Source organism: Triplophysa rosa, linkage group LG6, assembly GCF_024868665.1.
Source record: "Triplophysa rosa linkage group LG6, Trosa_1v2, whole genome shotgun sequence".
NCBI lineage: Eukaryota > Metazoa > Chordata > Actinopteri > Cypriniformes > Nemacheilidae > Triplophysa > Triplophysa rosa.
This window is the reverse complement of record NC_079895.1, coordinates 19,253,101-19,275,505: the sequence shown is the minus strand read 5'-3', so window position 1 is coordinate 19,275,505 and position 22,405 is coordinate 19,253,101. Positions and strand designations below refer to the sequence as shown.

The window sequence follows — 22,405 nt, the reverse complement described above, 5'->3', positions numbered from 1 at the left end:
GGCACCTAGATCGGTTGGGGCTACAGGTCACCTGGGAAAAGAGCAAGCTCTCCCCCGTGCAGAGCATCTCCTTTCTCGGTCTGGAACTCGACTCTGTCTCCAGCGCGCCCAGTCAGTGTTACACTGCCTGAGGTACTTCAGGCAGCCAGCGGTCCCCCTGAAACAAATTCAGAGGCTCCTGGGGCACATGGCATCCTCGGCGGGGGTGGTCCCCCTCGGGTTGATGCACATGCGACCGCTCCAACACTGGCTACAGAGTCGGGTTCCCTGGAGAGAGTGGCACACCGGCAGCAGGCGTATGGTCATCACGCCCCTCTGCCGCCGCACCCTGACCCCCTGGTCGTCTATGGCCTTCCTACCGATAGATTGGCGACGGATGCCTCCCTACAGGGCTGGGGTGCCGTGTGCAAAGGGCACGCAGTGTCGGGGTGGTGGACGGGCCCCCGCCTGCATTGGCAAATCAACTGCCTAGAGTTGTTGGATGTGCTACTTGCACTGAAGAGATTCCAACCTCTCGTGCAGGGCAAGCACGTGCTAGTCAGGTCAGACAGCACAGCTGCCGTGGCGTATATCAACCCCCAGGGTGGCATTCGCTCACGGCAGCTAACACGACTCGCCCGACGCCTCCTCCTCTGGAGTCAGCAGGTGATCAGCTCCCTGCGAGCCATACACATCCTGGGCGACCAGCGGAGGGCTCCGGGGGGAGCAGCGGCTATTCCGCCTCACTTCTTTCCCCTCGGGTAAAGAATAGGCATTCCATCCATCACTAAGCACCCTTCCAGGGGGCAGGCTGGGCAGCGCAGCCCTGCCCCCTTAGGCCGGGGAACAGTTGAGTTATATACCACATAGCTCTAACCGGACCTTGTGCTCCAGACGTGGTAACGCCCCCTCCGTGGGCTGTTCCGTCTGATGTATCCTCATGAATGGTTCCCACCTTGGCAACCCATGACCTCCCCAGGTGGACTCCCACCTTGCGGTTAACTGTAGTCCGCACATTTTCCCATGAGTTCTCCCCTGATGGTGAGACCATGTGGTGTCTCCACTAGTTCCTCCCTTCGGTAGGTAGTGGTCTCTGCAGCGTTTCTCGCTGTTTAGGCTTCTCGCTGTTTAGAGAACTAGGCCTCCGCCCGTGACGGCCGGTGGCAGGGGCTTCCCAACTTTGTGGAAAAGCTCTGGGTCCCCCTTCCTCTCCACTGGATGGTCATAATTTCGCGTTAGCGCCCACATCTGACTCGCCCAGGCCAGTCAACGTCGCTCCGCTAGAGATTGTGACGCGGCTCAGTGTTGTGGCGTCTTCCATAGGAACCCCAATCTGTCGGTTCGACACAACGTCGAGAGACCGACAGAAAGGGAACATCTTGGTTACGGATGTAACCTTAGTTCCCTGATGGAGGGAACGAGACGTTGTGTCCTTCATGCCACAACACTGGCCGCCCACCCCAGCGGTCGGGGGAGGATGCTTAAGGCTCCTCAGACCAAAGGTGAATGAATGAGCACGCCGGCTTCCCTCTTATACCCGGACATCCGGGGATGAGTCCGGAATGCAAATTTCATTCACCAATTTTCATTGGCCTAATTCTAATCATTCTAAATAATCAGAAGATGATAGGTTCTCAAGACAAACCCCAATCTGTCGGTTCGACACAACGCCTCATTCCCTCCATCAGGGAACTGAGGTTTCATCCGTAACCAAGACGTTTTCATACCCCACTTACAGACAGTTGTTCTTGTTTTAATCAGAAAATCACTTTCTAAGACCTTAATTTGTGGAAGAGTAATTATTTTAAGACTAAGAAACCTTGGTCGAATTACACTCTTACCATGGGATGCTTCAGCTGTCTGTTGGACACTAAATGTAGTGGTTGCTGAAGAAGAGACATCATCTAAACATATAGATAAATAAAATTCTATGAGTACAATTGATTCAAAACAACATTTGAACAATTTCCTCATGTCAGGTACAATTCAGGTACAGCCTTAATACCTTTGCTACATTCCTCAGAAGTAAGTGTCCTGGACACTCGAGAGCTGTCTGTGGTGCCACTGTTTCCTGAAACAGAGTAATATTTATCTATTAACAATTGTTGATATAAGAGGTTAGGGATTATAAATATTAAACGGGATGCTATAAAGTTATAATGTGACTTTTAGAATAAAAAAATTCACAAAACCAAAAAATTCACAAAACCCAACATTAAACACACCCGTAGATATCTCCCCTTGTGTCGAACCTGATGTTTCTTTCACAAGAAACATCAACTCTTCAGGAATGGGCACAGGTTTTCGGGGGCACAAGGGTTGTGCTATAAAAAGAAAAGATAAAACAGATGAAAAGATATAAATACCATAGTATGAGACAAACTTTTAAATATGATGGGCATAATTACAATACATTTACCATGAACTGGTTCACTTGTTGTTGCTTTTCAGCAGGTGATTTGCAGAAAGAAGCATAAGGTACTGCAGGATAAAAATGTAAATATATAAATGAGGCATATTAGGTTTCAAGACAAAAAACCCTTATCTTTCTTTACATGCTTGTCTTTTGCCCGGATTCACAGACAAGGATTAATGTTATTCCCAGATTGGAGCTATCATAACTGAATATAACTTTATCTTAAGGATCTTAAAACATGTTAGTGCCATTGACTCATTTTCTATGACATTTTTATTAAGGTAAATATCATAACGTAAGCCAGGACTAGGCCTTAGTTAAGTTAAATCCTGTCTGTGAATCTGGGCCTTAGTGTTTTACAATAAAATGGCATGAACAGGAGGTATGTGAACAAAACAAGCAAGAACATGGATTTATCATATTTTAGTCATATTTACAAGTTAACTCAACTCAACTCAACATTATTTATATAGCGCTTTTACAATTTTCATTGTTACAAAGCTGCTGTACATGAGACATAATGACTATAAGCAAAATAATTAAAGTTGTACCTGCAAAAACAAGAATAGGTTGAAAACACAGAAGACAGACATACCCACATACAAAACACTCCACACACAATATGCACACGTACTAACACACATAGACATAGAGACACACACACACACACGGATGCGCACGCAGGCTCCCTCGTGTAGGTCAGGCAGGCGAGCAACTAGTCCATCCAGATCTTGAGAAGCCCATGGCACATAGTGCGCATGTCTCCCTTTTATCAGGATTGGGCATTGTTTTCCTTCCCCAGCCCTCAGGTGTTCTTGTAGCTCCTCCCTGGGGATGTGAATCATGCTGCGAGTTTTTCTCAGTCTTCCTTCTGAGTCCCTTCTCCAGTGCTCCTGCCCTTGCTCGAACTCTGAGTCCTGGAGGTATAGTTTACCCGTTACGAACTTTAGTTCTCCTCTCTGGAGGGCTTTAAGGTTGCTCCTGATATGACCTCTTTGTTGACTGGTGTGTATTGTGTCTTATCTTGGCGTCTCTTTCCACTGCTGGTTTCAGAGGTGCGATCTTCTCCGTCGCTCTCTTCTTGGGAGCTACTTCCTGAAACATCTCTCAGAGCATTAGCAGATTCAGAATGTATTTCTCTCAAAAGGTCTGTTGCATTATCGTAAATTTCTTCATGATTTTTTGATAATTCTTCTAATGCTTCTTCCAGACGTTTATAAGGCTTATAAGGACCAGGACCATGTGTGGTGTCTTCTTCTGCTCTATCTGATTGATTTTTCTCACAGACTGGGGATTTTTGATTGGCCCTGCCTCCCTTACTTTTTTCTGCTTTTGTGAGGATTTTTTTCCTAAGACTACTTTCTGGTTCGGGATCTAGCTCTACCAGTCCCTCTATTGAGACATCTCCTGATAATGCTACCAATGGCATTTGTTTTGGTGTTTGCTTTTGGCTTCTGGGGGGTTCGTAGGGAGGTGGCAGAGTCATTTTCTCACATTTTTCTTCATTTTCACCATCTTTATTCAACACCTCTCTGATTTTTTTCATATTTTTCAGGAAATAAATTCCTTCATTTTTGAACAGGTTTAATACTTCCTGTTCAATTCTTCTTTTTTCTTCACGCTTCTTAGCTTTATCTCTTGGTTTATAATTCTTAATTAATCCCTCCATTTCCTCACACACTGTCACATCAAAAGTACCACTTTCTGGCCATACTGTTCTTAAATATTTGGTTCTCGCAGCCCATTTTTTAGATATTTTTTCTATTGAGTCCTTGCATACTGGGTATCTGGATCCCAACAGATCTACAGGAGTGGATGACATAGTTAAAGCAATGTATTTTCAACAATTTTTCAAAAAAGTACAGAGATTTAAAATTTTAATTCATTTGTTTATTAAAACAATGTTTAATAAGAGGATGCAAACCAAGCTCTGGAGTTTTCTGGGGCTATCTCCATTGTTAATTTCTTCAAAGTCACTGCCACAAACTGTTGAGGAACCACTCCTCCAACTTCATTGTAATTACACAATATTCTGCTTGTCCAGTTTACATATCGAGTTTCTGCAAAGACTCGCAGCTCAGGGTGGCTAATTAGCCGTCCAGTGTGTCCCTGTCCCAATGGAAACCCCTGGACCTGTCCCCTATCAAAATAAGAGCCTACCAGTCTATCTATGGGAATTCTTTGAATAAGTGATGTTCTTGCTGTCAGGCCTGGGGGATTGTTAGGTTTGTTACTTTGGTATGTGCAGACTTCGTTCAGGTATTGTTTCAACACTCATCATTTTCACCATCTTTATTCAACACCTCTCTAATTTTTTTCATATTTTTCAGGAAATTAATTCCTTCATTTTTGAACAGGTTTAATACTTCCTGTTCGATTCTTCTCTTTTCTTCACGCTTCTTGGTTTTATCTCTTGGTTTATAATTCTTAATTAGTCCCTCCATTTCCTCACACACTGTCACATCAAAAGTACCACTTTCTGGCCATACTGTTCTTAAATTTTTGGTTCTCACAGCCCATTTTTTAGATATGTTTTCTATTGAGTCCTTGCATACTGGGTATCTGGATCCCAACAGATCTACAGGAGTGGATGACATAGTTAAAACAATATTTTTTCAACAATTTTTCAAAAAAAGTACAGAGATTTCAAATTTTTTATTCATTTGTTTATTAAAACATTGTTTAATAAGAGGATGCAAACCAAGCTCTGGAGTTTTCTGGGGCTATCTCAATTGTTATTTTTTTCAAAGTCACTGCCACAAACTGCTGAGGTACCACTCCTCCAACTTCATTGTAATTACACAATATTCTGCTTGTCCAGTTTACATATCGAGTTTCTGCAAAGACTCTCAGCTCAGGGTGACTAATTAGCCGTCCAGTGTGTCCCTGTCCCAATGGAAACCCCTGGACCTGTCCCCTATCAAAATAAGAGCCTACCAGTCTATCTATGGGAATTCTCTGAATAAGTGATGTTCTTGCTGTCAGGCCTGGGGGATTGTTAGGTTTGTTACTTTGGTATGTGCAGACTTCGTTCAGGTATTGTTTCAACACTTCGACTCTACAGCAGCTCTGTACAATCTCCCCCCACTTAATGTAAGGCCACTCCCACTGGGCTGGGTCTAAATTGCGAATCTCTGTCAGTTGGTTCAGGTACCAGTCTTTTCTTTCTTCTGTTAGAATTTGTTCTACCCCTTCTGCATCAATGTATGTCGCCTCCTCCCAAAAGTGATTTCTAATTCCCTTAGTTTCTGACAGAACTCTTCCTATGGTTTGTATTTTAGCCTGAATGGCTATGCTTCTCTCATAAGCGAGACCTGGCGCCTCTAAAGCCATGCAAATGGTAATTCAGTGAACTGAAACAAAACAAGATAAGGCATAAATCACTTATGGGGAAATAAGTATTAAACATGAAACTCAATTACCAATTTGTGATTATAATACCAATAATGGGAATCATATTTCCAAAATCATAAATCTTAAACAATCAATCTTTCATTATCTATTATGAAAAGAAAAATTTAAAACTTCAAAGTTGATAATTGAATATACTGAAATAAAAATAAAATCAAAAATAAAAATCTCAGAATACCAAACTTAAAATCGTTATTTCACTAAGTTGAGATAGAGCCACATCAGAATCACAATATCATAGTTAAAAATCAATAGCTCAATAAACTGAAACCATAAAAATAAAAAGTTTTTTTTAAAAGCTTCAAGGCTGTAAGTCAACATTTCCATATGTAAAATAATAATTAAATAACCAACTAAACAGGGTCTTGACTTCAAACTTGAAGGGTCAATAAGCTTCAATATACTAAAATAATAAAATAAAATAAAAGTTTCAAAAACTTCAATACTCATATGGCTGAAATAATAAAAATAACAAAATAAAAGTCTTTAAAAACTCCAAAGTTAAAATCACTGATCCAATATATAGTAAAAGAAAAGAAAAGAAAATCTCAAAACTTCACTATTTAAACTTCAACATACTGAAATGATCTAAAAAAATAAAACAGCAAAAATAGGGTTGTCCTTGGAAGGGGGAGGTCTCAAAGCATGAGGCTAGAGTAATTAATCTTATAAAACCAATGCTAAGAATCAAGCCTTAAAACAATAAACTAAATAATGATCTATAGTTAGAATCACTAAAGAAGTTTAAAAAATGAAGTTTAAAATGAACTTAAAACTACTCTTCTGTTTAATAGAAAAATCAGCTATGTATCCTCTTCAAGCCAATATGCCCTAGAGAAAAAAAATTCTAGTATGCGTTGACTTAAAAGTACATGCATCGTATTGTGACCATGGGTGATTTGTTCCTATTTTGGCTCTCACACAGCCTTTCAGCCGTGATCGTCCCTAATATATCACCATCTTTTTCTGGGCGTTTCCTATGCGGGCTCTAGCAAGACAATGTCCTGGTCGTCCCATATACACCCTTTTTCCTTTTTTTTACTGTGGTCACAATGTTTCAACATGCAATATCAGTCTTTTGAATATTTTCCATAATGCAATCTTTTATTCAATGCAAAAACACTCAAAAAACATTCTCATATCAGTTTTAAAACTCACTTTCTTTAGATGAAAATATCATTTTCAGAGGATACGCAACTTGTGCTTGCTACCAAAAAAAATCTCTCATTGTGCCCCTGTGCCTCTTCACGCCTGGTCAAACACTCACACACGCTTTCCGGGAAAGTGGCCAACAATTCCCTCCCTTACACTCTCAAGTTTTACACAGAACACTACAGAGACACAGAAAGAACAGATATCTAATTTTACTCACACGCAGCTCTTCTGCGCGACAAATACATGTCCCTTCAATTTGGACAATAAATAAACTGCCTTCTCAAAACAGACAGGTGCCCTCTCCAAGCAGGTCACTCAATATTTTAACTGCCTTCTCCAATAACAGGCAGGTGCCCTCTCCAAGCAGGCAGGCCTTCTCTTAGCAGGCGACTCAATAATCAATATCTTCAATATCAGCCTTCTCCAAGCAGGCTATTCAATAACTTAACTGCCTTCTCCAATAACAGGCAGGTGCCTTCTCCAAGCAGGCAGTGCACTTCTTCTTAAATAAATATCTAAACTCTATAACGTTATCATTCATTCATTCACATTCATTCTTTACCCTGAGACCCGGGACCCTCCTGCAATTTTTGTAAATTAATTTAGGTTTCTTTTTAGGAGAGACTCTTTATAGACATCAGTGCTAACCAAAACTCACCTCCGGCAAACTGCACAGATAATACTTTTTAACAATTTAATTATAAAGCAAAAATATGCTCACCTGCTCTTGATCTGTGCAGCAAGCCGGATGCTCCGTCCTAGGCAGCCTCCTGATGTCTTCCGTCTCTTTCCAATCCGGGTCACGGCACCAAAATATGTTGTGGAAAAATTTCAGTCTTGTAGTTCAAAAAATCTCTCAGACAAAGAAGGTCCGGGTGTCGAGGAGTTAACTTTATTTGCTCGAGCCAAACAAAGTGAGATGTTCCAAGTCATCTAAAAACCAAGTGTTTTCCAGTCTATAATTATAGTAAAATTTCTGAAAGGTGGTCTCTTCTGAAACCAATCAGGTATTTTCCTGTTATCTCTTATTTTTATTAACCAATTGTTAATTGTCTGCCACCAATAAGTCCCAGGTAACAAGGTACGTATCTAATGGTGGTACGCTGGTTATTACATCATTTTTAAAATAATTTGCATACAATGGTTACTACACGAGACCACCAAACAAGCCATGGTCTCCATACGAGACGGCGTGGCGTCCGTGCGTAATCATGGTTACTTTTAAACTGTGGAAAATCCCCAGGTTTCAGAGAGAGCACAGCAGGCTTCAAACTTTAGGCCTCTAAAAACATCACTGGATTTTACATTGTTACATTGTGCTCAAATGTGCTTTAAACATGCTTAAAGTGACATTAAGTGCATTTATATGAACAATCATTGGTTACAGGTACAGATTGTGTCATTAAATCATCAATTCGTCTTCAAATAATCAAATTATCATCATAAACCTACTTATATGTAATTATTCTTATTGACTATGATTTCAGATCAACCCATCTATGTACTAATGTTCCTATGAATACTTCTCAATACTTTCTAGGTATTTTATCAAGTGCATTTATAACTGTGGTGAAAAACAGTCCAGAAATTACACAAGTTTTTCTTATTTTCTCCTGTAAAGCTGCTTTGGAACAATGCACATCGTGAAAAGCGCTATATAAATAAAATTGAATTAATATCTTTTGAATTGTATGATATATCAGCACCAAATTTAGTACGCGTCATTTAATTACTGTCCCAGATGTACACCCGAAGTTTCCAGACAGCGCCAACTAGTGTTCATGAGATTTAACGCTTTTCATATAATTGCTTATAACTCTTGAACGCATGGTCTGAAATTCATTTTCTGATGGTCATTATTTCTACTGGTTCGTGCCGATTCCATTGATGCCTCATTTGTCATATTTTAACATTCGGTTCATAACTTTTTTTCGCTGCTCATTTGACAAATGAGGTATATATTTTTCCAAGCTTCGCCTGTATGATCTTTGGATCGAGCCGTACAGAAATGGCCAAACTGATTTTATTATTTCTGGGGCGTTTTTTTTAGAAATTCCTCTTCAAAGATCACTGTGCCTGTGACATTGTCTCTTTCTCATATTAAACTATTCTGACTTGGATGAAACGTTTTGTGCATTACTATACAAAATTATCTTGAGTTCATTCTCATTTATGCTATCTGTTTCTCAAATAGTATGTCTGTTATTTCTGCACTCCGCTCTCATTTCAGTACCTTCGGGGATTGGCCCGTATCAATGCTTGCAGCACTGGAAGTTCTCCACGGCAGCCTGAGCCTAGCACGTCAACTGAGTGGCACATCCTGATAAACTGAAATCAAGAGGTTGTCAGTTTGAAGCTCGAGTGGCACGAGCGTTGTGTTCTAATACGTAAAGTCTAAAATTGCATTTCATTCTCTATGATTTGTCTACAATTTGATTTAATTCTCACCTATTCTTCAATAACCCATTGCCTTCTCATGTACGTTCTATATCTTCCGGTTTTTGCTCTTGTCGCTCTGGCTCTGTGCTGCTATAGCTTCAGACAGCGCTTACATGTGCAGCTGCATGTCCAACATGTCAGTTTTCACGTTTCAGCCGTTTTCGCTCTTTATGCTGCACTTCGGTGATTGGTATATATTGCTACTTGCAGCTCTGTGAGGTCTGATCAGCCGCCAGGTTGTCAGCCGAGGGGCAAGACTGGCTAAGCCACCTGCTTGAAGTTCCTGCAGTTGTGGGTTCTAATCCTGTGTGGTGTGTGTCTTCTGCCCCCAACTTGCGTTTTTGTGCAGTGCTTTGGCAGAGAGCTAAACAAAACCCCAGCAAAGGTCGTAGACATAGTTTGGGTTTGTACTCTCTTTACTGAAGATGAATTTGTGAAACTGTAACATAAATTAACCAAGATATTGTAAAGATATTACAGAGGCATTGATACATCAAACAGCACTATACCCAAAACATTGTGTAAGAGAGACTTAAGTGTATACTAAAACAATACATTAAGCTTTAATGATCTATCATCAAGATTTTATCTTCTGAATTGTATTTTAACATGGCATATGTAAATAGTTCTCAAACTATATAACCAAGCAAAATTCACAACCACCATGTTCAACTGTGTGAATTGGGTATTCAAACGTACAGCCTTTGCATTCTCAAGGATCAAAATAAGAAGGATGGACGTGGATGCACATCTGTACTCTGCACCATGAGCTTTTAAATACAAAATGGCTGATGTCTGACTAAATGTGACAGAGTTCCTACAAGTGGCCACTAGGTGTCAGTATTTCACAACGTGAACTATAATATAACTAAGAACAGGACAGTGTGTGTTGAGCTAAGGTAGTTTTTATTTTAAGTTCTCAACCAATGTGTTTTTCATGTATGTTCTGTGTGTTGTGTTTTGCTTTCATTACTCTGCGCAGGTGAGGTTCTGCGCTGTGCTTGCAGCGCCTTCTGGGGCTTGGCCCCATATTGCTGCTTGCAGCTATGTTTTATATATATATATATATTTTAAAATGGTCCGTGGCCCATCTGGCACATTATGCATTCATTTCCCGCCTAATTGAAATGTCACAGCAATGTAGACGAAAGGCTTGACAAATCAGGGAAGGCCACAAAATGATTTAGAAGACCTAATCACAAGGCGAATAGTCCCGATCATCTTGATAGTTGTGTCGATTATCTTATCCGATTTTCCTGTATAGTAGCTGATATCAATATTGAAACAACATAAAAAATGAGAAGATGACATGTAGTTCAGTGGTTATCAGCATGGCATTTGCAACGGCAAGGTCTTGGGTACAATCCCAGGGATTGCACATACTTAGAAACAAATGTGTAATATAATGCAATGTAAGTCGCTTTGGATAAAAGCATCTGCCAAATGCAAAAATGTAAAATAAGATTTTTTTTCACGTGATTACAAAATAGCAATATTATGAAACAATTAAGTATTTTCTTGAAATAACAACATTGTATCTTAAAATAACGACAAATGTCTTTTCGGGGCTTCCATAGTGGAGCGTGTAGATTAAACAAGAAATTGTTTTGCTAAAAGTGGAAGAAAAGTTTATAGTACTAAAACACTTGAAATACCAACAAGAATTTATTGTTTTCAATACACCCTTTCTAGATAACACAATATAAAAAACTAACTCCGTAAGATGACTGTAAAATTCTGAAAGAATATACTTAAGACATTTATATTTACACAGTAAATTCCTCAAGTCAAAGTTCAAGTCTGGTGGGCCTGGAAAGGATCTGAGAGTAGTTTGATTTCCTTTTGGGTTTGTATTTGAGCAGTTTACCAAAGTCTGTGAGCAGCCTCTCCCAGTAAAAATATATGTCCTCAATGCGAAGGTGATCCAGAATAAACTTCTTCCCCCTAAAGAAATAAGCATAGATGCATAAATATCAGAATGTCTTCAGTCTGTATTTGTATGAAAAGCAGTCATTCGACGATGTACAATCAATGGGAAAAAATGCTACCTCATAGCTATTTCTTTGGCCACACCATCATTTTCTTTAACAAACTGAAGAAGTTCACTAACAAGAGAGACAATTTAGGAATTTTTTGTAGAATCATATGAAACAAGACAGGCACATTTAGATGATAAGATTACCTGATGTTTGATAAGTCCTGTTTAACAGGGATGTAGTGAACCCAGGGCTTGAGCTGAGGATAGAAGAACTCAAGCCATTCCTCCCCAATATGAAAAACCAGCGAGCCACACAAGAAAAGATGCTTGAAACGGAAACTAGCAGCAACCCCTCTGAAGTTAAAAAGGTATCTGAGGAAAGGATAAGAGCGACAAATACAACAGAAAATCTATAACCACAGTTTGTATAAAATGCTGATTAAATGAACTCCAATAAAACTTTTGTTTGTTAACCCCAAATGGTGTTGTGGCTATTATACCATACTCAAGACTAAAAAGTCAGAAATAAGGGCTAAAGAGAAGTCTTACTTATATTCACAGTGGTTAACTAGGGGAATCTCCTTGGCTGGGGGTCTCCCAAGAGTGTCCTGATTTAAAGAAAAAAATTGCCATCAGATTATATGGGCCAGCAAACTTCTGAATTGTGTTTAAATTGTATTGTGCCTTTAAGCGGTAAAATATGTAGTTCTTGGTGTACCCACAAGTTGGATTAGGCTTGATGAGACCAACTCACAGATTCAAAAGCAGCTTTTAAACAAGGTGGTTAAAGAAATAGTTACGGAAACAGAAACAAGGTACAATATTTTGCCTTGGCCTATTTTTCCAATCGCATTCACATTGGCAATAGGACATTTGAAGTGACATGAAATTCATATATTTTCAGGTATACAAACAACGTATATACAGTGCATCCGGTAAGTTTTCACAGCGCTTCACTTTTCCCACATTTTATGTTATGTTACAGCCTTATTCCAAAATGGATTAAATTAAATATTTTCCTCAAAATTCTACAAACAATACCCCATAATAACAATATGAAAGAAGTGTAGTGCCAGAGACCGATCAGACACGCAATAACTAGTTATATTTCTTGAATACAACAACACCCCTCACCCAACCAGCAAGATAGTTGCCAGGGGGTCTACCCCCAATCTGCAACTAACACTAGGCCGGCCAGCGTGAGACTCTGTGCGACTGCAGGTCCCAAACGAAAGGATAACTAAATATATATATATATATATAAGTATGAAGATTTACAGATAAAATTAACTATGATCAACAGATACATTGGAAATGTCATATTATAATATTAAATAAGTTATAAAATTGGAGTCAGATCGGTCTTAACCACAGAGCCATGTAAATTGAACTAAATTGTAACAGTTTTTAAATAACTTCATATAGAAATCGCTGAGGAGAAGCAGAACACGAGATCCCTTCAACCACACCATTAGATTCAGTCGTTGGGCCAGTGGATGGTCTTTTACAATGCAACAAGCTTGGCACACTTATTTTTGGGCAGTTTCTCCCATTCTTCTTTGCAGGACATTTCAAGCCCCATTAGGATGGATGGGAGCATCGGTGCACAGCCACTTCCAGATCACTCCAGAGATGTTCAATTGGGTTCAAGTGTGGGCAACTCAAGGACATTCACAGAGTTGTCCCGTAGCCACTCCTTTGTTATCTTGGCTGTGTGCTTAGGGTCGTTGTCCTGTTCAAAGGTGAACCTTCATCCCAGTCTGAGGTCCAGAGTGCTCTAGAGCAGGTTTTCTTCAAGGATGTCTCTGTACATTGCTGCATTCCTTTTCCCCTTGATCTTGACTAGTCTCCCAGTTCCTGCTGCTGAAAAACATCCCCACAGCATGAGGCTGCCACTACCATGCATCGCTGTATGGATGGTATTGGCCAGGTGATGAGTGGTGCCTGGTTTCTTCCAGACATGACGCTTGCTATTCAGACCAAAGAGTTCAATCTTTGTTTCATCAGACCAGAGAGTTTTGATTCTCATGGTCTGAGGGCCCTTTTGGCAAACTCCAGGCTAGCCGTCATGTGCCTTTTACTGAGGATTGGCTTCCGTCTGGCTACTCTACCATACAGGCCTGATTTGTGGAGTGCTGCAGAGATGGTTGTTCTTTTGGAAGGTTCTCCTCTCTCCACAGAGAAACACTGGAGCTCTGTCAGAGTGACTATAAGGTTCTTGGTCACCTCCCTGACTAAGGCCCTTCTCCCCTGTTTGCTCGGTTTGGCCGAGCGGCCCGCTATAGGAAGAGTCCTGGTGGTTCCAACCTGGTTCCATTTACAGATAATGGAGGCAAGAGTGCTCATTGGGACCTTCAATGCTGCAGAAATTTGTATGTACCCTTTCCCAGATCTGTACATCGATACAATTCTGTCTCAAAGGTCTATAGACAATTCCTTGGACTTCACGGCTTGGTTTGTGCTTAGACATGCAATGTTAACTGTGGAATTTATATAGACAGGTGTGTGCCTTTCCAAATCATGTCCAATCAACTGAATCTACCACAGGTGGACTCCAATTAAGTTGTAGAAACATCTCAAGGATGATCAGTGGAAACAGGATGCACAAGCTCAATTTTGAATGTCATGGCAAAGGCTGAGAATAGCCTTTGCACATTTTTTGAAAATAAAAAACATGGCAAAGATTTCAAACAAAATTCTTTCACGTGGTCATTATTGGGGTATTGTTTGTAGAATTTTGAGGAAAATAATGAATTTAATTTTGGAATAAGGCTGTAACATAACAAAATGTGGAAAAAGTGAAGCACTATGAATACTTTCCGGATGCACTTTAGATAAGTGATTGGTCCTTGAAAAAACTGTTGTGCGAGCGCAGTTCATTCATGCTTCAGGTGTAGTACGGTCTGAATGTGCTGCTTTTCCCTGCCACTTACTGAACAAAGTAAATGCTAATGAGCAATATACTTCCAGCTAGTGTCAGATTCAGACGTCACGCCCACAGACAGTTGGCTGATTGTTTCATCGTACGGCACAGTTAACCTCGAAACACTTCAGCAGATTTAAAAGTCGTCCTCTGATTGATTGAATTCTACAGGATTTCCAAGAGATGTGCGTGTCCCATTCTTTAACACTCTGCCTAGAAACAACACAAAGCCATCTGTTCGAAAAAAGCTGTCATGTTTACATCGGTGAGCATTCATCAAGATCGGCTAAATGCTGGATTCTTCAAAGTATGCAAGATTCACAGCATAAGCTCATGAATGTTGTAAACTTAAGATAATCGTAAAAGCACACTGGTCTGCTACTGTGGGGACATTTCTACGTCCCTAAATGTGACGCAGCTCGAAATGTGAATGGTTATCAGTCATATGGCCATTCAAAGCGGCAATGGTTGCCAGACCTTCGTATGAAAGAGTCAAGAGGGATGCAGGAAAAACTAACACCATAGTGAGGTATATTCTGGATGGGCACCTTCCTTCTGAACTTTTGGCTAGGAAATTAATTGTGTTGGGGGGCTTCCGAAAAAAATATATATATTTGAAAATATTGACTACTGTAGGATAGAAAAGCGCATAACAAACCTTCTCTGACTTCCAGGCCTGGTTCTTTGTGTACTCGGCATCCACAAGATCAGGGGACTCTCGAGAAAGAAGGATAAGAGGGTCTCTCTCTGAACTGGTTCTGCAAATAATAAAAGTTCAACAGATGTTGTAAACAATGTATTTGAATGTACATAATATTCAAATTAGGAAGTACTTGAACACACAACTGACCTAGATCCCCTAAAGAATCCTTTGGTTATCTTTTTCTTCCAGGGCCACTGTGCAGCTGATCTACAGTGTTTAATAAAAAGTATAGTAAATATTTGGGAGTGAAATTAACTTGAAGAGTCAAGAGTAATAAATCCAAGGTAATGGATTTTTTTGACAGAAGCCAACCCACTTATTTAGGTCATCCCTCATTAGGTCCCATCGGCCAAGTCCAGTAGGATAAATAGGCCATATAGCAGGTCCTCCCTCCCAGAATGTCCATGCGGGATACATGATGTCCTTGTACTCTGATGTCTAAAGACACAACTATCACTATAGTAATTCATGATAAAAAATTTAGGCCCTAACCATTTTTTGTTAAAAAAACTAAGCTAGGCAAGGATTTACAATCTTCTATTTTCATTTTTTGGTACAATCAAAATATTCTGTTCAATTATTGAATGGCATGAACAGAAGTTCAGACCGCAGCATATCAGGACAATAGTTCTAGCTTCTGGCACATCTACAGCTTAAATTTGTGAAATGTCAGCAAAATACTTTTCAGCACATGGGCTATGGGCTTATGTTGGAGAATCATTAGAGGGTTACAAAGATGACAGATGAGAAGCAACCACAATGAACCACATAGCATACCATAACATTTATATACAGTATATATTTATATAAGCTATATTTATATTTATAAATATTTTTTACAAACAAATATATAGAAAATAGGCTAAAATTATGGTTTGTTTTAATGTAATACTGCAGATGTTTTATGTATCGTTTACAACACAGAACAACAGATTTTGCAACAAGTAACCCTTTTAAAGGTTTACATGTACTTTATTAATACAATAGCCATTTATCAAAATGCATACTTATGTGATCTGCGTCCTTGTTCAAAGCCTGGATATTGCAATCATGCAATATGATGGTACATACACTATTGTTTGTGATGGTTTAAATAAATAAAAAAGTAAGCATGGTGTTGTTGTGTTGAGGTGTGAAGTTGACAATACTGTGTTTGTTTTTTACCATAACACAGTATATACAAATGTACAGTATGTACAAATTAATTCTTTGTGTTTAATGTTTTTTTCACTTTCACAAGCATCACAATTACAACCCTAACCACTAACCTTAACCTGTCTTCCACTTATCCACCTACCCTCCACTCAACCTAAAAACATTTTGGGGAAAAAAGCACTCACCATATGCTAAATTTAATATAAGGGTCAACTGAACTCTCAATAAGTAGTTAGGACCATAAATATTTTGGACAGAAGCACATTTTTTGTTATTTTAGCTGTGTATCATAGTAGGTGTGTTTACATGGAGCATTGTAATTGGTTTAAAAGTCCAATCTGAATGAAAATGCTCCATATAAACACCTCAATCGGAATAAAAAGGCCCAAACCGAATGAAATTCTAATCGGTTTGAGAGGGGTGGGATAAACCTTTCTATAAACTGAACAAAATAAAAATTCTGCCATGTAAACGCTTTAAACAGATTACTTTGCGTCTTCGTCATCACGTCAAGAAGTCATGGGTCGTCAAAATGGCGGTGGCGGCAAAGAAAAACTGGAGTTCGGCTGAAACAATACATTTATTAAATACACTGAAGGAATTTAATATAATTCAACGACTGGATGGAAGGAAGATTAGAAATGTGGATTTATTCAAAACAGTTTGTGAAAAATTAAAAGAAGCTGGCGCAGCCCGTACCGTCGAACAAATCCGAAACCAGTGGAAGACTTTGAAGACAGTGTTCTTCAAAGCTAAAATGCATAACAGCTTCCAAGTTTGTACAAACCAATCGCGACACGCATAATTAGGGGAACGGGATCTCTGACGGTCTCTTCTTCTGGGGCCATAAATCCTTCTACCAGTCCACACAAACGTGTGAATGACCTGCAACTCATGCGAAAGTTTAGCTTCCATTCCAGGTCGCTAATTTCCAGAAATACAACCTGCTCCCACCAGTCTTGACTACAGACCTTCATCCATACGCTTCTGTTTTTCTGAGGAGGGAGGGGTAGTACTGAGATGGTCCGTAGTAATTGACAGCCGCCAAAAAGGTCACCTTCCTGCGCGCGCATTTTCCTAACACCTTCCAACGCCAGTATGGCTAAAAACTCAAGCTGTTGCTTAATTAAAAGCAAGACTGTAACGTTACATAAAAATAGCGCGCATAAGAAAACATGAAACTCCATATTGACAGGAATAAAAGGCGGCATACAGGGCACATGCTAATGTGCGCATGTCACAAAATCATTCAGATTAAAAGCACCATACCGGATTAGATGGCATCTCATGTAAACAGTCAAATAAATCTTTCAATCGGAATGATTTTAATCGGAATGACAAAAAGATGCACATGTAAATTAGGGCTGTGCTAAAATATCGATACATGTAACTATCGCAATTTTTTTCCCCAAGTGTATCGATAGTGATACCTCTACTATCAATATTTTTTTTAAAGTAAGTTGAAGTGAGCATGGCGAAAAATATAAGAACGCTTGGAGCTCTCAGAGCTGATGTTTGGGTGTGCATTGGTTTTTAAAAATAAGTAATGGAGTGTGGGATTACAAATTTATACAATGTTATATCTAGGTTAAAGTTATGTACATTATGTTTCATATTTTGAGGTAAAGATGATGACATTCTAAGAAGATCAAGTCAGGCAGCCCAGGTGTCTGAGACATTACCCTTTTGTCTTTATGCACTTCCTGACCATTGGGCAGGGTTCCAAATGAAAGGTAAATGCTAAACTCAAGGCACAGCTAAGCCTTTGTCTCTATGATAATGTGAAGGTATGGGCAATACTGTCAGGCTGATTGGATTAGCACCTATGCATTTGAATGACACTGTTATGCTGATGAGACCTTGGCTGGGACAATTCCGGTAACAGGCTGATTCCTGTATTGGATGACTACAGCGACACACAGCGAGTCCTCAATAAAGAGAACTTCTGTATGAAAGATATCCCAACGTGACCTGGTCTGTGCTTCGACGAGGACAAAGTTTCCTACAGGAGTAATGAGTTATATAAAATAATGCTGTTTGTAGGCTTCGCAAGTCATGACACAAGTCACTTGGCTACTGCAGTGCATTAGACAAAAAGTTTATTAAGAAAAGTAACAATGACATTTATTGTGCTTTCACGGATGTGACACCAGCGCATTTACAGCACGGATGAACCACGGGTTTTATACTGCCCATGTTCATTGTTTTAACTGTAATGCACCACAACAGCCAAGTGACTTGCGTGACCCACCTTATTCCCCTGTTCCCCGGGCGCAATCCACAGTTTGAGAATCCAAACCTCTGATCTAAAGGTCCATGCATGACACATCATGGCCACTGTGCAGAGGTAAGGGATGTTTTTACTCTTATCTTTACAGAAAACCCCCGGTGGTGTACAACCCACATCATGGGGTTCAGGGAGATCTCCATGCAAGTGAAAATGAAAAAGTGAAAAACAGAAAGTGAAACAGACTATAGTTAGATTTAAAAAACACAACAAATCCATCAGAAAGATGCCAGGAACATTAAGAGCGGCCAAATCAACATGTTGGTACATTCTGAGAAAAAAAAAACACACTCAGCAACAAAAATATACTCGGCGTCCATATGAGATAAAAGTGGTGGATGATGACATTATCCTTTCCATGATAAAGAAAAACACCTTCACAACATCCAGACAAGTGAAGAACACTCCTCAAGAGGTAAATATGTCAATGTTTGTCAATCAAAACAATAAAGAGAATACAAGGAAAAATACAGAGGGTTCACAACAAGGTGCAAAAGCCTCAAGAATAGGATGGGTAGATTAGACGAACAGGCTCTAATTTGATCTCTCCAAAAAATGCTTTTTAATTTCAGCCTGCATAAGACTAAACAGAATTAAAGCCCCACGGCTCTTGTCCCGCCTTCCTCGCTACAAATACGTTTTTAAATAACTATTAAATCATACATGTTTTTAAGTGAAGTGAAGTGAAAGTGAAGTGAAAGTGAAGTGAAAGTGACCTATTAGTCAGATATGGTGACCCATACCCGAAATGTGACCTCTGCATTTAACCCATCCAGAGAGTAGTGAACACACGAACAGCAAGTGGTGAACACACGTACACCCGGAGCAGTGGGTGTTTTAGTTTTCTGTATGGTGAAAGAAAAATATACTAAACGTGTGTTAACTCACGGAGCTTGCAGACGCGTGCGACCAGGTGTAAATGCCCTCAGAAATGTTTTCGAGACATTAAAATCCAATTACTCAAATCGCTTGACGAAACTGGACAAGTGTAATTCATCTGATTGTTGAGGCCGCATTTGTCAGGGCTTTACTCCTCAAAACGGAGTGCGTCAATGGCAGCCTTGCTCAAGTTTGTTCTTTTAAATGCAGACACGCGACAATCACGCTCACAATGAGCTGTGACATTCTCTGTCTTCCCGGCGTGTCTACACCGCAGCGAAATGAAGCTCAGAAAAGCTAATACCGGAGCTACTGCAAAGACATTTCGGTGCTAGCCAACAATTTATCCTTTACATAAACTTATCTCATGGATGTTTAGCATCAGCAGCCCGTGCGCTTTGGAAAGGAGAAGAAAACGGCGTGACCCGTGGTTTCCCTGCCTTCTTTTAGACGTGATGTAAAAACAAGAATGTGAAATATGAATAAGTAATAAATAATGTTTGTATTTTGGGTGGGTATAGCAGATCGGATTTATATATGTTTAGCTAAACACATTTATGTCCTCTTTGGATATTAATCCTGGCTGGTGGAAAGCAAATGAAACACGCTTCCCAAGGTGTTATCTCTGCATTCCCGGGACATCCGTGCCATCTAAAAGGGTGTTTTCTGCCACGGGTCTAATTGTCCCCACAACATGTACACACGTTACTTTATTAAATAAAAACTCCAAGCTTTGGATTGAGGTAGGCTATTTTTATTTGATGAAAAATCTTTCTGATGGAAATAAACTTTGCCGGTTCTTCTGTGTTTTGTTTTTGTCATAATTTGTTAATTATTGAAGTTATTTTCTTGCCTGTTTATTTTATGCTTTGGATTTATATTATTTTAGTTTTTCTCCATTTTCCAAAACGCCGCAGGTTCGTGAAAATGCAATCATGTGAATGCAGGTGCTGTCATTGATCTACTTGTTATGCTACTGTTAGCATGTTAAAATAAATCTGTAAAAAAAGTTTGTATTTTTAACGTGTCACAGACCCTCGTCAATTGTAGCGGTGTCTCATTTCGAAGTCTGCGTCCTCAGGATGTCGCATGCGAAGGAGTATGCGGCAGACAAACGCCACCTCCGGAGGATGCCTTCGAAATGAGATGCAGCATGTATTTTTATTTCATTCCAATTTATTATTAAAATCTTATAAGGTAACAGTTAATGTTCGGATAACAAGTGTCTGTTCTCGGTTAGGGAAATAAGCCGAAATAAGCATCCCAAATTTCCATGCATGACTTCCTCAGGCACTGGGTCACTGGTGTTTTTTGCTGATCCAGATTAATTCTTCACTTGTCTGGGCATTGTGAAGGTGTTTTTCTTTATCATGGAGAGGATAATGTCATCATCCACCACTTTTATCTAATATGGACGCCCAGGATTGTTTTGTTGCTGAGCTTAGCTGTGTGTTGTTTATTTTCTCAGAATTAACCAAATTGTTGATTTGGCCGCTCTTAATGTTCCTGGCATCTTTCTGATGGATTTGTTGTGTTTTTGAAATCTAAGTATGGTCTGTTTCGCTTGCATGGAGATCTCCCTGATGTGGGTTCACAGCAACAGCTTCCAAATTAGGGCTGAACGAATAATCGAAATCGAATCGCAATCGCGATGTGAGACGTTGCGATTTGCTAATCGCAAGAGGCTGCGATGTGGAAGCGATGTGAAAAATAGGAAACGCGTCTGTTCCAAGCCCGCTTTGAGTGGCATTCTTGCTAACCAACTGAGTAAGCGCACCTCCGTTATGCCTAATCAGCACTGCCCCAGCCAACTGCATAAACGTCCGTCATTAAAAAAACAAACATACAGAAGGCAGGAGAGAGACAGTGTGTGTTATTATGGCATCTGCAGAGTCAGATCGATCATATTAGCCAAATAAATACTAAAGAACCGTCCAATTCAGAAGACCGCACACGCAGCCTGTGTCATACTCGCGCGACTCTTCCCCGCGTTGCGCGTCTCGCGGACGAGCCGTTTAAACTTGACGCGCATACACAGCCTGTCATACTCGCGCGTCTCTGCCCCGCGTTGCGCGTCTCGCGGACGAGCCGTTTAAACTTGACGCGCATACACAGCCTGTTTCGTAATGACGTTTATAGTACTTGAGTCCGGCTCGGGCACCTGGCAATATGGACGAGGCTTGACGCACGCGCGCACCCTGTGTAAACTCACGCCTAGCTCCGCGTTTCAAACAAATGTAAATTCTATCTAACTGTTTTGCTAATTTCACTTGGATGAAATTAAACATTCAGCACATTTTTTACTTGTTTTAAAAAATCCCACATACTTAAACAATAATAAATCAGCCTATGTAAACTATGAACTATTTTAATAATTCACTAACACAATAGAAAATGTTATGGATTTAAGGGTTACAATGGGAGTTGTATTTGTTTTAATGGAAACTATAATAGTGTACACTGGTATTTGGATTCTATTGGTGTGATGTAATCTGGAAGTTGGGAACCAATTGAACAACAGTAAGCCCTATTGTGCTGACCTCAGTAAAGTAGCCCCATAGCGACACCCAGTGGTCATAGTGAAATTTACATTTAGTCATTGTTAAATAAGTATGTCCTTCTGGAGTTGCCGTAGTTAGTATTGCATCAGAATAAATTCAAGAGGAAGCTGTGTATTTCCCTGCCATGCAGTTGTACAAAGGCCTTGAAAATATATGTCTGTGAGTGTTCAATTTCATATTTTTCTTGTTAGTAGAGTAAAATGCTGTTTAAGAAAGAGGTGTGTAAATTGTGTTTCCAATAAGATAACATTGAAGAGCTGGTTTGCAGAACCATCTGTAAGGATGTGAACATGTTCGGTGTGTTGTAGCATGCAGTGATACGTTATAATATACTGTATATCTCATATGTTGGAATCTGATTGTAATAATTGAATAATTATGCAAGCACGTTATTTGACATTTTCTTTATTTATGTTTAGTTTTACAGTGCTTTCTTCAAGTAAATCACACTCAAACGAAGTCTGGTATATGAGTCGTTCTTGGAGGAACCTGTTAGCTGTCTGCCAAGCTAGTCAGGCT

The 22,405-nt window shown here is 39.8% G+C and overlaps 2 protein-coding genes across 4 annotated transcripts in view; one reads left to right on the top strand and one right to left on the bottom strand.

The window, feature by feature from the left end:
* The window catches only part of myo10l3 (myosin X, like 3), a 204,169-nt gene that overhangs the window by 64,234 nt on the left and 117,530 nt on the right, over positions 1 to 22,405 (top strand). The window lies entirely within an intron of this gene.
* poglut1 (protein O-glucosyltransferase 1) overlaps positions 1 to 22,405 on the bottom strand; it is a 69,615-nt gene that overhangs the window by 18,124 nt on the left and 29,086 nt on the right. The window contains exons 5-11 of one of the 2 annotated variants that reach the window (XM_057335988.1): positions 15,321 to 15,442; positions 15,152 to 15,211; positions 14,960 to 15,059; positions 11,928 to 11,986; positions 11,583 to 11,750; positions 11,449 to 11,505; positions 7,683 to 11,344 (exon numbers count right to left, since the gene is read on the bottom strand). In XM_057335988.1, the coding sequence (XP_057191971.1) occupies positions 11,188 to 11,344; positions 11,449 to 11,505; positions 11,583 to 11,750; positions 11,928 to 11,986; positions 14,960 to 15,059; positions 15,152 to 15,211; positions 15,321 to 15,442 (723 nt within the window). In that variant the 3' untranslated portion in view covers positions 7,683 to 11,187. The remainder of the gene's footprint in view (positions 1 to 7,682; positions 11,345 to 11,448; positions 11,506 to 11,582; positions 11,751 to 11,927; positions 11,987 to 14,959; positions 15,060 to 15,151; positions 15,212 to 15,320; positions 15,443 to 22,405) is intronic. The other variant, XM_057335989.1, reaches the window with a different exon arrangement.